Source organism: Podarcis cretensis, assembly GCF_951804945.1.
Source record: "Podarcis cretensis genome assembly, chromosome: 15".
Taxonomy (NCBI): domain Eukaryota; kingdom Metazoa; phylum Chordata; class Lepidosauria; order Squamata; family Lacertidae; genus Podarcis; species Podarcis cretensis.
Window position 1 is genome coordinate 40,464,696 of NC_137185.1, and position 13,470 is coordinate 40,478,165.

Genomic DNA, 13,470 nt, shown 5'->3' on the forward strand with positions numbered 1-13,470 from the left:
GATGGGTTGTTGTTGTTTAAAATGTGCTCTCTAAATAAGGAAACTCTGGCACATGAATGGATGGAGCTAGGGGTAGTAGAATGTAGGTGGTCAAGTGGACAATGGCAGGACCAACACAATCTGGATATAATTGGATGGTTTTGAAAGTAGATTATACAAATTCATGGAAGAAAAGGCTATCAATGGCCCCTAGCCATTATGGCTATCCTCTGCCTCCACTATCAGAGGCAGTAACACTTCTGAATACCATTTGCTGGAAGTCAAAGGTGGGCAGACTGCTGCTGTTCTCATGTCCTGCTTGTGGGCTTCTCATGGGGGCACCCGGTTGGTCACTGTGAGAACAGGATGCTGGACTTGATGGGTCGTTGGCCTTATTCAACAAGGCTCATCTTATGCTCTTAGTGTGTTACAGGTAGAAAGCAGGAGCTACAAGTGAATGCAAGCAAAAGGCTCTGTATGAAGTAAGCCGCAAACTACATCACAAAATACAGTGGTACCTCGGGTTACAATCGCTTCAGGTTACAAACGCTTCAGGTTACAGATTCCGCTAACCCAGAAATAGTATCTCAAGTTAAGAACTTTGCTTCAGGATGAGAACAGAAATCGCACAACGGTGGCATGGCGGTAGCGGGAGGCCCCATTAGCTAAAGTGGTGCCTCAGGTTAAGAACAGTTTCAGGTTAAGAATGGACCTCCAGAACGAATTAAGTTCTTAGCCTGAGGTACCACTGTAAAAGCACAGAATGCAGGCATACATAGTACAATGGGACTTGAAACAAAATGTTGTAGGATAGAAAGAGGAGCAGCTTACCTAGTGAGGCACAGCTGCCATACTAGATTTCAGGCAAGTATGTCATCTGCCACTTCCCAGGAGAGGGATGAGGAGTTAGTGTAGTGTGGACACACTATTGAAGCCAGTTCAGTTCTCCCACCATTTGCCCACACCACTCCAAGCTCTCCACTTCCTCTTCCGTCCCCATAACCAACAGCAACACACTTGGAAGATATTGATATTGATTTATGTAACATTTGATAATGTTATTGATAATGTAACATTTTTTTAATGTAACTGTATTTTGTAATATTTTATTTAAGTTGTCTGTTGTTGCTTCAGTTTTCTGTGTATAAGCGCTGCAGAAATTAAATAAGCAATCAAACAATCAAACAAGCTAGTGATGAAGCTCTGTCCCACTGGCGTGGAGGGCCCATGTTCACACATATCTACCATTGTGGGGTCTGAACTGGAGGTGGCAGGCCATGAATGAGACTTTGTGGTTTACTGAAGATTCTGAATCAGTTATGGCAGCTGTGAAAAAGGTGAATGCCATACTAAGGATCATTAGGAAAGGGGTAAAAATAAAATTCCATATATCATAATGCTGTGATGTGACCACACTTGGAATATTGTGTAGAGTTCTGGTTGCCTTACCTAAAAAATAATATGGTAGTTGGAAAAAAGTTCAGGAAAGGGCAACCCAAACATTCAAGGAGATGGGGCAGCTCCTCGCTTTTTGAGAAAAGGATAAGAGGTGTATAGAATGTGTACAGTGGTACCTTGGTTCTCAGACTTAATCCTTTCTGGAAGTCCATTCCAAAATCAAAGCGTTCCAAAACCAAGGCGTGCTTTCCGATAGAAAGTAATGCAAAATGGATTAATCTGTTCCAGGCTTTTAAGAACAACCCCTAAAATAGCAATTTAACATGAATTTTACTGTCTAACAAGACCATTGATCCATAAAATGAAAGCAATAAGCAAAGTACTGCAGTCACACAATCAATCAATCAGTAGCTGATCTGGGTTCTACACAGTCACACACAAAAAGAGACAAACCCACCTCAGCGTAACACTCAAAACTGAAGTGTGGCACTCAAAATGGAGCATGTTCGGCTTTTGGGAAAAGTTTGCAAACCTGAACACTGACTTCTGGGTTTGCAGTGTTTGGGTTCCAAGTTGCTTGAGTACCAAGGTGTTTGAGAACCAAGGTACCACTGTACAGAACAATGCATCATGTGGGTAACATCACATAATAGTAGTAGTCAGGGCCATCCCATATGAGAAGATTCAAGACAAATGAAATAAAGTACTTCTTTAAACGGTGCATAGCTAAACTATGGGATTCACTCTCATAAGAAGCAGTGATGACCATCAAGATAAATGACCGTTAGCTTTGTGCCAACATCCACAGTTTTTCCATAGGCAAGGATGGGGAGTGTTCCTCCCTCCCAGGCCGAAGGCAGCATTTTGTTGTGGGAAACCATCCAGGGGCCACATTCCAGTGATGGGTAGGACCAGAGGCAAAAATGGATGGAGCAAGAAATGTGACCTTACTTCCATACCATGCACAGTATTCCAGTCATACAAGTATCAGTGCGCGTCTGGGATCGCTCAGTTGGTAGAGCTCGAAACTCTTAATCTCAGAGTCATGGATTTGAGTGCCCCATGGAGAGCCTCAAGGTCCATAAATAGCAACACCCTAGTGGTCCCGGGCCCTAAGGAAGTTAGATTAGCTTCAACCAGAGCCAGGGCCTTTTCAACTCTGGCCCTGCAGGATCTGATTTCTTTCCGCAGGGCCTGTAAGACAGAGTTGTTCCGCCTGGCCTTTGGCTTGGAGCCAATTTGATTCCCTCCCCCTCTTTCTTCTTTCTTTTTCCTTTCTCCTCCTGTGATGAGGCTGCATTTTAATATTTTAATGTTTCAATATTTTAATTGTTGTATTTTAATCTTGTTTTTAAGTTGCATTCATTCAACTTGTTTTTATTATTGCTTGTTAGCCGCCCTGAGCCCGGCCTTGGCTGGGGAGGGGAGGGGTATGAATAAAAAATTATTATTATTATTATTATTATTATTATTATTATTATTACATTGTGTAAAAAGATTCCTGCACTCCAGGTGGTTGGACTAGATGACCCTCACGGTCCCTATGTACGTAGAGAGGCCTGAATAGTTGAATTTGTCCCCCAATTTCACATGCCATTTTTTTCTGTAAAACTTATTTTTTAAAAAATAAAAAGGAATTTGATCTTTGCAAATTCCTATATGAAATGACTTGAATGGTATCTAATGTGTAGATCAGAACTTGGCTGCCTGCTAGATTTCACACTTCTCTTTGATTGTTGCAACATAGTTCTTTACAGTTTAAACATAGCAAAATACATATTTGAATACATGTTCTGAGAGAAAATACAATTTGGAAGAGTATTTTTTTTAAAAAAAAAAAAAAAAGCTCAGATTAATGAGGGGAATGGAACAGAAAAATATGTTTAAATAAGTGTAAGTGAAAAGGATTAGAAATTGACATACTTACCCATCCCTGTGCCTAATAGTTCATATTTTTTCACCTAGTTACCATAAAAATTCGATCACATTGAATATTGCTTTTACATTGTGCAAGGAATAAAGAACCCTGGTAATTAGAGACACTATTTAAAATTATTTGCAAAAGTTCTCAGCACAATCTACCACTATCCTCCTATATCTTGGAACGCAAGTAGACTGTGGATGTTGCACCGAGGATGACTTGAGGCCACTGGGTCTTCCTGTGATGCAGTAGTAAAAATGGCACTTCAGCTCCCATCAGCCCCACCTACACTGGCCAGTGAACAGGAATGATGGGAGTTGTAACCCAACATCATATGGTGGCAACTTCTTGGCTTCCTCTGCTCAATGGCTTGCGAGACAAACCTGGGTTTCCCATTTAAGGTAATGGCTGGGTTTGCTGGAAGAGCAGGGAGAAAGAACTCAATGAGTGGTACTCAGAGTAGACCCACTGAACTTAACAAGCATGATTAAATTTCAATAATTTCAGACGGTTTACTCTGAGTAAAATACTACCCATTTTGTGCACTTGGTGGGGAGGAGAACTAATTGTTTTTATTTGCTGGAGACAAAAACTGCTGAGCTGCTAGTGAGGTGTTTGTTAATGATGATCTTGGCAAATGATTGTTTAATATATATTATATTTGCAAATGATGGTGAATGTCTTGTACCTAGATGGACTGCAGAGTTAGAACGAATAATAATAGAGCTGTATATTGTTTCCTTGCCATTATCTTCTCAGCTCTCCGGAGAAGTCCTGTTTCAAAAAGGAATTGTCATGGATGATTGTGCAGTGAATAAGGTAGGAATTAATTCTATAGCTGAGGCACTCTCTTATTATTATTATTCCTTATTGTTATTTCATAGGCCACCTGAGGGTAATGTTTGGGATGACCTTGTGTTGTTTACCTGGATGATTCCCCCCACATCTTTTTGCTGTAATAAACATAAGCAACATACTGTAGATCAAAGCCATGATTACCTTAGAGCGTGCATACAACCCACAACTGCCCTCATTTAGTTCAACTAGCAAACATTCTTTAGGATTAGTTGTGCTTTTACTGTCAATTTTCAGAACCATTTCCTTTTGTTTGTTGCAATAACAGCAAAGACGAAAGACAGCAAAACTAAATGATTCAGGATAATTCCATATATGAATATTTCTCCTTGACTTCAGGGTCAGCCTTTAATATTTTAAAGATAATATAATGGCTTGCTTCTATCTTGCTCCCTTGTGCATACATTCATCACCATGGTTTCTCCACTTGATTAGGCAAAATGAATTCCCTCGGCTCAAAAGAATATCGAGTCAGTATGCACAATATGATTTGCACAATACAACAGAAAGGGAAGATGTGCGATCAAAGGGGCTTTCTGCACTTACCAGTGATATAGTTGCTGTTTGAGCCAAGGTTTTTAAAGGTGAATTTGTAGCAGATTGTCTGCACCTTTGATCATATGTCACCGCTTTTAGAGAGTGATCGTGGGATTTTCATTTTCATACTAATGGCGGTTGTGCCGGAACTGGAAGAAAATTCATGGCTGTGGTCTCGCTGCACACACCCTACAAACCCTCATGTTCCTCCAGCCAATAAATGTCAGTTATGAGCATGTGCACAGGGGTAGCCCTTTTGTGACTCTTAAAAATGTGCATTTGAATTCTGGAATTCTAATTTCGTGGGAATGTCATATACCCTCTTGAGTGGAGCGTGAATTTGCCACACACTCCACACCTACAAGAAGAGGAGAGATGGTTTGTTCTGGGGTGGAGCACGCTGTGGCGCAAGGACGCCAATTAGCCAATGATGGAAAAGATGGAGACCAGGCTACTTAAGCCGTCTCTGTCCCTCACTCTTCCTTTGTTTGACACCTGTACTTCCTCCCTACAGTGTGTGCTTCGTTAGTCACTTTATTCATGGTTGAGTAGGATTGTGGATTTGGGACTTTATAGCCTACTTCACACTGTTGAGTGTTGTTTGTGGCTGGAGTGGTATTTGTTTATTATTTGACTCATTTGGCATTTAGTCTGGGCAGGTGAGAAGTTTTAAGGAATTGTGAATTGTATACTAGAAACATTATTTGTTTGGCGGATTCACACATAAAGTGCATGCTGCAGGGAGAGAAATTTCTTCTAATCCTTGCCATGTGGCCACAGTACGTGGCTGTGAAAATGTCCAGGACATATAATTTTCCCCATTTGCTGCAAATCACCTGCCCGGATAAATTTAATTTAGTTAAATATGTTTAAATTGGTTTGTTACAGATCCTCTGATTTGTTATATTTAATAAATACAGTCTGCTTCTAAAGTTATTGCCTCGATGTTTCTTTGGTATGATGGCAAAGAGAAACTAAATGTCTGTCTGAGCTATTGCAAACCTGGTTAAGATGATGAAATTTAGTCTGCAGCCAGTGATTGCTGTCATGAGCAGTACTCCCTTGCAATGTTTCAGAGGATACTGGGCCATCATTTGGACAGGGGTTGGTTACAAACTTTTCCTCATCTGAATAGCTGCTTCCCCTATTTCTATTCTTGCTTTAGTTTTTAGTTTTTCCAGACTGCTGCATACATGAGATTTGATTCAGTTTTCAGCCCTGTCCCCTGCTTAAGTTATCTTTGTGCACCAGCACATATACACTTTGGTTAAAACAGCACAAACGGGAATCTTGCTGATACTGTGCTGCTTGCAATCAAAACCTGGTTCTGTGTGTGAAGGGCTATCTGAAACAAGTCCAGTTTTAAGATCAATTTAACATCAGAAGGGAGAGCAGGGCCTTGAAGGTGCTCCTCAGCAGTTAACAAGTGGCCAGCAGACTGAGCAGGAACACAGATTACCTAGGCCACAGTCTTGCTCCCTCAGAGGTGAGGTATATTCCATTTTTATTTAAATTCCAGGCATCATTTCTAAATTTGCACCTGCACATATGCAGTGGCCCTTAAACATTATATGCAGATACCAAGTTCCCTCTTTGCTTTGTTCCTTTTTGGCAATGCATAAGTGGCTGCCCTGGAAACCGTTGGCACTGTGGCTCTTCAGACCAAGGGCTGCCCTCTCTCATGGTCAATTTTCCCGGCACCCACACACCAGCAGTGGGTGGGGCAGAAGGAACCCACCTTGCTACTCAGGAACAGGAGACTCCGGTCCAACAACCCAGAAGTCAGAGGTTTTTACATACACAACTCTCCATCCAGGCAAGACAGAGTAATTATTACAGTCAATGAGAAATTCCAGTCAGACAAAAGATCTGGAGGAAGGTACAAAGCAGATGTATTTAAGAGGTGTGGCTTTGGGAGGAGTGGCCCATGGGGCTACATTTGGACACTAGATCTGAGGCCCCCCCCAACCCCCCCCCCCCAACTTTGAGACTTTTACTAGTCCCTCCGCTCTTGGAATGAGCCTCCGGTTTTGCTTCACCCTCAAATATTTTCAATACAAAATTCTCGCCCGGAAACCTTGAGCCCAGCTGCATGTTGGATTTGCTCTCCCTGGATCAAGGAACTTGTAATTGTATTGTTCCTGTATTATGTGATTTTAGTCAATATCAGTGTGGTTCCCCCTCCCTTCTTCTCCTGCCTAGGAGGATATGCATTAAACATCACCTGCCTAGCAAAGTCCTGTACATCAAAACTGTTACTCTGAATCATTCTGAAATGTCACTAAATGTTAACCTGACTCTTGTGTAAGGTCCTATGGGGAAAAGAGACAAGGTGTCTGGAGCCGATCTGCCTTTTGATGAATGGACTAAAGCATCTTTTGTTTCTTTTGTTTCTTTGCTCTTGGGAGAATTGCCCTGTATTGTCTATATTGTACCATTTATTCTGAAGTATGAATTTCGGAGGTACCTGGTTGTAACATATGTATCTCTTCACTGAAGGGTGTGGCCTAATGCAGCCCTCATTAGATTGGCTAATGTGATTTAAAGGTAAAGGGACCCCTGACCGTTAGGTCCAGTTGCGGATGACTCTGGGGTTGCGTGCTCATCTCACTCTATAGGCCAAGGGAGCCGGTGTTTCTCCGCAGACGTACAGCTTCCGGGTCATGTGGCCAGCATGACTAAGCCGCTTCTGGCAAACCAGAGCAGCGCACGGAAATGCTGTTTACCTTCCCGCCAGAGCGGTACCTATTTATCTACTTGCACTTTGACATGCTTTCGAACTGCTAGGTTGGCAGGAGCAGGGACCAGGCAACGGGAGCTCACCCCGTCGCGGGGATTCGAACCGCCGACCTTCCGATTGGCAAGCCCAAGAGGCTCTGTGGTTTAGACCACAGCGCCACCCGCATCCCAATGTGCTTTTACACTCATGCAAAAAACGTGCAGTTTTTACACTGCATTCAGACTTATTGTATTAGGTGGTAACTGAAGTTTATCAATTAAGTAATTAAATTACTTGTTAGATCCCGCCCTTCCTCCAAAAAAGGAGGCTAGTATTGATCGAACATAGCAAACTGAAATAAAACAATAGTCAAAACCAATATATAATAAAAAATGTAGCTTTCAGCCATTGGTTAAGATATAAAATTCTCCTCTGCCTGTCCCCAGCTATGTGCCAAAGGCCTGTATATAAATACAGATTTTAAGATGTCACCTGGATAAAACAAACCACATGGGTGATAATCAGATCTCCAAAGGAATGAAATTTATTAACTGGGGTACCACCACCGAGGAAGCAATTCAGTTTGAAATGACTAATAGCAGAATGATTATTATAGATATTGGAGAATTCCAATGGAAACAGAAAAGGATGTGGAAATTTCTGAAGATCATTTGTTCATCTGTGGTCAGGAACAGAAAACAGTCAAATGAATATGCTTGCTGTTGTTTTTTAAGCCCACAAATGATACATATTTCATCACATTTAAAAATAGTTTAGGGTGTTCCCTTTGAAATGAATGTAAGTTATGCAACTTACATTGAAAAGCAGACATCAGGGTGAATAATGTAGTATTTGATGGAAACTGAACTGCAGCAGAATGGATACAGCACTTATTTTAATGAATATCGTTACATGCCTTGGCAGCTGGTGTATTGTGGTGTCTAAATTATAGAGGAGGGAACTTGTGACCCTTCAGATGTTGTAAATAATGTTTTTATCCAGTGCTTCTATTTAAAATTTATTTTCCACCGAAAAGAGCTATTGAATTTGTACACATTAGCATGCATAACCCCCAGCATCACATATATCAAGGATGTGAAATATTGAGGCCCTTCCTCTGCTGTTGGATTCCAACTCCTAATAATAATAATAATGTGACCATCATCTTGTGACCTGAGGGTGGGAAAAACAGAAGATAGGAGGATGCACTTGGGAACCCACTAATGACATTTAAGAAATGGATTTCAAAAGGGCAAAGCAGTAGTGATTGATGAACCTCTCCACAGCTAGATTCAAATTGGTGAAACAATTATTACTGGAGAACACTTGATTGCACAGCTCCCTTCCCCCCCCCCAAAAAAGTAGCATAAATTTCTGGTGCTCATCCACAGTTCCCTTAAGCTTAAAAACAATAAACAAAAAAGAATCCTTCAGAGGTGTTTGTGACTAGTCTCATGGACTTGGAAACGCTAAAGGCAGTAACCAATGCCAAAGCTCCATTAGCCACTAGTATTTCCACTTGTGCAATTGAACTTCCCCCCATCTTCCCCCCATGCCCCCTCCCCAAATCTGCACCTGATGGTTGGGGGAATTAGGGAGTGCACATGGGATGAAAAAGGGGGCACAAGCCTGGGCAGTGGGTATGGAGGTCCTGGGCTGCCCAGATGACAGAACCCCATTCTCGACCTCACTGATGTGGTCCAAAGAAAAGCAGAGAAGATTCATCCCAAAGAAGTCAACATAAGATTGCACTCTTCCACTAAAAGTAAAATCTGCACGTTTACCAGTGCAAATAACTGCAGTAACAGGGGTAAATAGCTGCAGGAACTGTCCTGGTGGAGAGAACCATGAAGCATGTGAAAGTGCATACCTCTTATTAAGTACCGTATTTTTCGCTCTATAAGACGCACCAGATCATAAGACGCACCTAGTTTTTGAAGGAGGAAAACAAGAAAAAAAATATTCTGAATCTCAGAAGCCAGAACAGCAAGAGGGATTGCTGCACAGCGAAAGCAGCCATCCCTCTTGCTGTTCTGGCTTCTGGGATAGCTGCGCAGCCTGCATTCGCTCCATAAGACGCACACACGTTTTCCCTTACTTTTTAGGAGGGAAAAAGTGAGCCTTATAGAGCAAAAAATACGGTAAGTGCTGATCACATCCAAGGCAATGTCTTATGCGTGGCTCAGAGTGTACCAACAAGAAAACAGAGGTGTAGTGGTTCAGAAAACTCTCTTTCTGACTGTGAGTCCTTAATCCCACCCCCTTTGATTCTGTAAATGAGAAACTACAGAATCTGCGCTTCTTGAACCAATACACAAACTACCCTTCAAAATTTGCACATTACTGAATTTTGTGGGGCAGTTCTCCAACCAGACGATGTTTACAAAAAATGCATACATTAGGGGAAAGGGTGCATCAAAAGCATTCTTTTTATTCTTATTCTTTTTATTCTTATTAATTTCTATTCTGCCCTTCATCCAAGGATCCCAGGGCAGTTTACAGTATAAAACACAAAGATACATACCATGGTAACAAGCAAAAACAATACCCCCAAACACTCACACAGTTTAAAAGGCAATAGATTGTTTAATTAGCCAAAGGTCTGGGAGAAGAGGAATCTTTTTTACCTGTCACCTAAAGATATGTAACGAAGATGCCAGGTGAACCTCCCTCATGTTATGAATGAAAATAAGGTGCAAGAAGCATAATTTGAGAGGAACTTGAGTTGAAAAAAATGTTTGTAGTAATCCAAACAGCACACAAAATTGTGATTATGTGGAGAATTCTGCTCCAACCTGCTCACAATTTTAATGACTTTAAAAAATAAAAATCAGAAATTGCTGCAGAAATTTGAACTCAGTTTATGATCTTGAATGGCAGCCTAATTAGATCATTTTTACTGGAGACATGAACAACTGAGAAAATCCCAAACTGACTAATTTGTCCTTCCCAAAATTGATGCCCAGGGCATTACAATCCCCTTGTTTCTCTAGACATCAACTTTAGTGCTGTGGCGGGGAGGGAGAGTTGACTGCCATTTGAACTCTTTCATGAAGGGAAAATAATGTTTTGACAGTCTCAACCAGACATTGAATCTGTTGAGTGTATTTCCCTCACCTTCTTTCCTTCCTTCCTCATCTCTGTTTCATCGCCTCTCTAGACTGCTGTGACTTTGACCCTTTGCTCTCTTTGCTTACAAGGGGAGCATAAAGAATCTGAAGCAAATGAAATCACATAACCACTGATGCATTTATGTAGCTGAACCCTTTTTTATTCAAAGTTGTGTAAACCACTGTATGAGCAAGGAAGGCTAAGTGGTGAGTAAAGTGCAGGTACAAAACAGACTGATTTTAACCTATAATTTGAAGTACCAAAGTAAAATCTGACTGGCCTCCCCCTAGTTCTGTTTGCTCCACAAAGCAAACAGCAACAATTTAGAAAGTTCACTCCAGCTGCCCACAACTCCACCTCCTGCCTGCAAAGACGCTGGTGGAAGTACCACCTGCAAATGCCCCCTACCAAAAGATAGCAGCTAGCCCCCCCCCCCCCCCCAAAGTGTGTTTTGAGGGTCGGGAGCATCAACGTTTCCCTTTTTTAAAAGGGAAATTCCCTTATTCCGAATAGGATTCTTCACAAGAAAGGGGAAAAGTTGACAGCTATGGTCAGGAGGGGTTGAATATATTGGATTTCAAGACAATCCCACTGCCATCATGTGCTGAGATTAGGCCTAATCCATGCCCAATCACTGTGCCAGCTGCAGGTTGATTCAGCAATCTTCCTGCTGCCCCATTCTTTCAGTTGGCATGCTTGGTTGTGGCAGTGATTGCTCCATAACATCCCACTGACTAAGCAGTACACCCTTAGTCTGCCAAAATGTTATTCCAAAGGAACAAGAGTTAAAATGACATGGAATGGTTTAGTACATATGCTCATTATTCCTTTTGCTATGAGCTGAAATGAGCATCATGTGTTTTTAAAAGTGTGCCATCAAAAATACAACAGGTTTCTGAGTGCCTTTCTAGACATGGTAACTTCTGATGCCGGCGGGGGCGGGGAATGTTGGACTGCCCTGGGCACAGAATCTTTAGAACCATTCCTTTTACACTCTGGCATGTTAAAATATTGCAACATCACCAAGCCAGCTCCCTGGTCCTTGAACCATGGCGAACAGATGCCTTTGATGTTTTCTTGGGAAATAACCTATATAAATCTAGACAGGACAAATGGTCTCTGATCCTGAAAATAACTCTTGACATTATTGGTGTTAGAAACCAGCCTTCCCTTCAGCCTCTGCTCGGGCATCCATCTGGAGCCAGTTAACAGGACTGAATACACTGCTGTGGTGGGCAGGAGGGAGAAACTACAGGTCAGTTTATGGTCACTGCATGAAATAATCTTTAACTTGCTCCAAGACACAAACCATTTGTGTGCAGCAGCTCATTATGCAAATTGGATGATATTTCTTCATGCCATAACAAATGTTGAAAAGAAAACTTGGTGATATAATGGGCAAAATCCGATACAAAACACAGAAACATTCTCCACCACTACCCTCATGTTAAGAAGAGCATTGTAGCTTTTAAAATATCAAACAATGCTTAGCAATTTGGAATTAATAATTTTGAAACATCGTCCCATTATGAACAAGGTCCAAACCCCACCAAATTAATCCCTACTGCTACCGATGGGGCAGAAATTCTGATCACTTTGCATTTCAGTGCAAACCTACCTAACTTGTACGGTGCACATATCACAGCTATCCTCTGAAATATCCAACCAAAAACATAAAAATGCATATTTTAGGAGAGAAAGTGAAAAACAATGCTTATATTAGATAAGTTAACATTAAAATGCATTATATGAGGGAAGATTATTTTCTGGTGAAGCTGGTGATTGGACATGGGGTGCTCTACATGCAAAGCATGTGCAATCCAAATATACATTTCCATCATTAAATATCCTCCATTGTAATAATACATTCATCGACTCTGCTTCTTTCCCTTCCATGGTTCTTTTATTTTCCCCATAATTTCTGTTCATTCTGATAGAACCATTTAGTTCAATTTCTCCCCATTCATATTTCTTTATTGTACATTATTATACTGTTGAATTTACCTTAATCCTGCTAGCATTTTCACTTGTTTACAGCTATTTTCCAAATATTCCACCAAAAAATTCCACTCTATACTTGACCTTGTTGCTCTCTTATACTGCTAGTTAGGCCTGCTAACTCTGCACATTCTATCATTTTAAATTGTCATTCCCCCTTCTTAGGGATCCCTCCAACATGTGCAATCACATTTTGATAGCACATAAAAACATAGGAAGCAGACTTTGGTCCATCTAGCTCAGTACTGTCTCCACCAGGCATGGCTAAACTTGGCCCTCCAGATGTTTTGGGACTACAATTCCCATCATCCCTGACCACTGGTCCTGTTAGCTAGGGATGATGGGAGTTGTAGTCCCAAAACATCTGGAGGGCCAAGTTTGGCCATGCCTAGTCTACACGGACAGGTGGAAGCTTTCCAGGATTTCAGACACGGGTCTCTTCCAGTCCTACCTGGAGATGTTGGGGACTGGACTTGGGTGGGGCGATGTCAGGTTTTTGACATCGCGGTTTGGCGGTACATCACAATGTTGAAAAGTAGGAACAAGCTGCGTTGGCGAAACCGCTGCCACTCTGACTGGGGGAGCTGAGGCGGTTTTACTGCAGCACCTCACAGGGCCAGGGATGAGGCAACTTGTTCCTGCTGCCAGACGCAGGGCAGAAGAGGCAGCTCTCCCGCTTCAGCGAAGGTAGAGGCAGTCCTGCAGACCAAGCCTGTCAGGCTCTGCCTGCAGGGCTCTCTCTCCACCTTCACACAGGCAGGCAGCTTCTGGAGAGCCAGTATGGTGTAATGCTGAAGAGCGGTGGACTCATAATCTGGTGAACTGGGTTTGCTTCCCCGCTCCTCCACATGCAGCTGCTGGGTGACCTTGGGCCAGTCACACTTCTCTGAAGTCTCTCAGCCTCACTTACCTCACAGAGTGTTTGTTGTGGGGAGGAAGGGAAAGGGGAATG

The 13,470-nt window shown here is 42.0% G+C and overlaps 1 protein-coding gene across 4 annotated transcripts in view; it reads left to right on the forward strand.

The window, feature by feature from the left end:
• Positions 1 to 13,470, forward strand: part of LRRTM4 (leucine rich repeat transmembrane neuronal 4) — a 420,533-nt gene that overhangs the window by 215,480 nt on the left and 191,583 nt on the right. For 2 of the 4 annotated variants that reach the window (XR_013833384.1, XM_079955062.1), the window contains exon 3: positions 4,058 to 4,117. The exons of the other annotated variants lie outside the window; for them this stretch is intronic. Coding sequence is in view for 1 of the 2 variants with exons in the window: in XM_079955062.1 (XP_079811188.1) it covers positions 4,058 to 4,117 (60 nt within the window). In the remaining variant the exon portion in view is untranslated. The remainder of the gene's footprint in view (positions 1 to 4,057; positions 4,118 to 13,470) is intronic. 4 annotated transcript variants of the gene reach the window in all.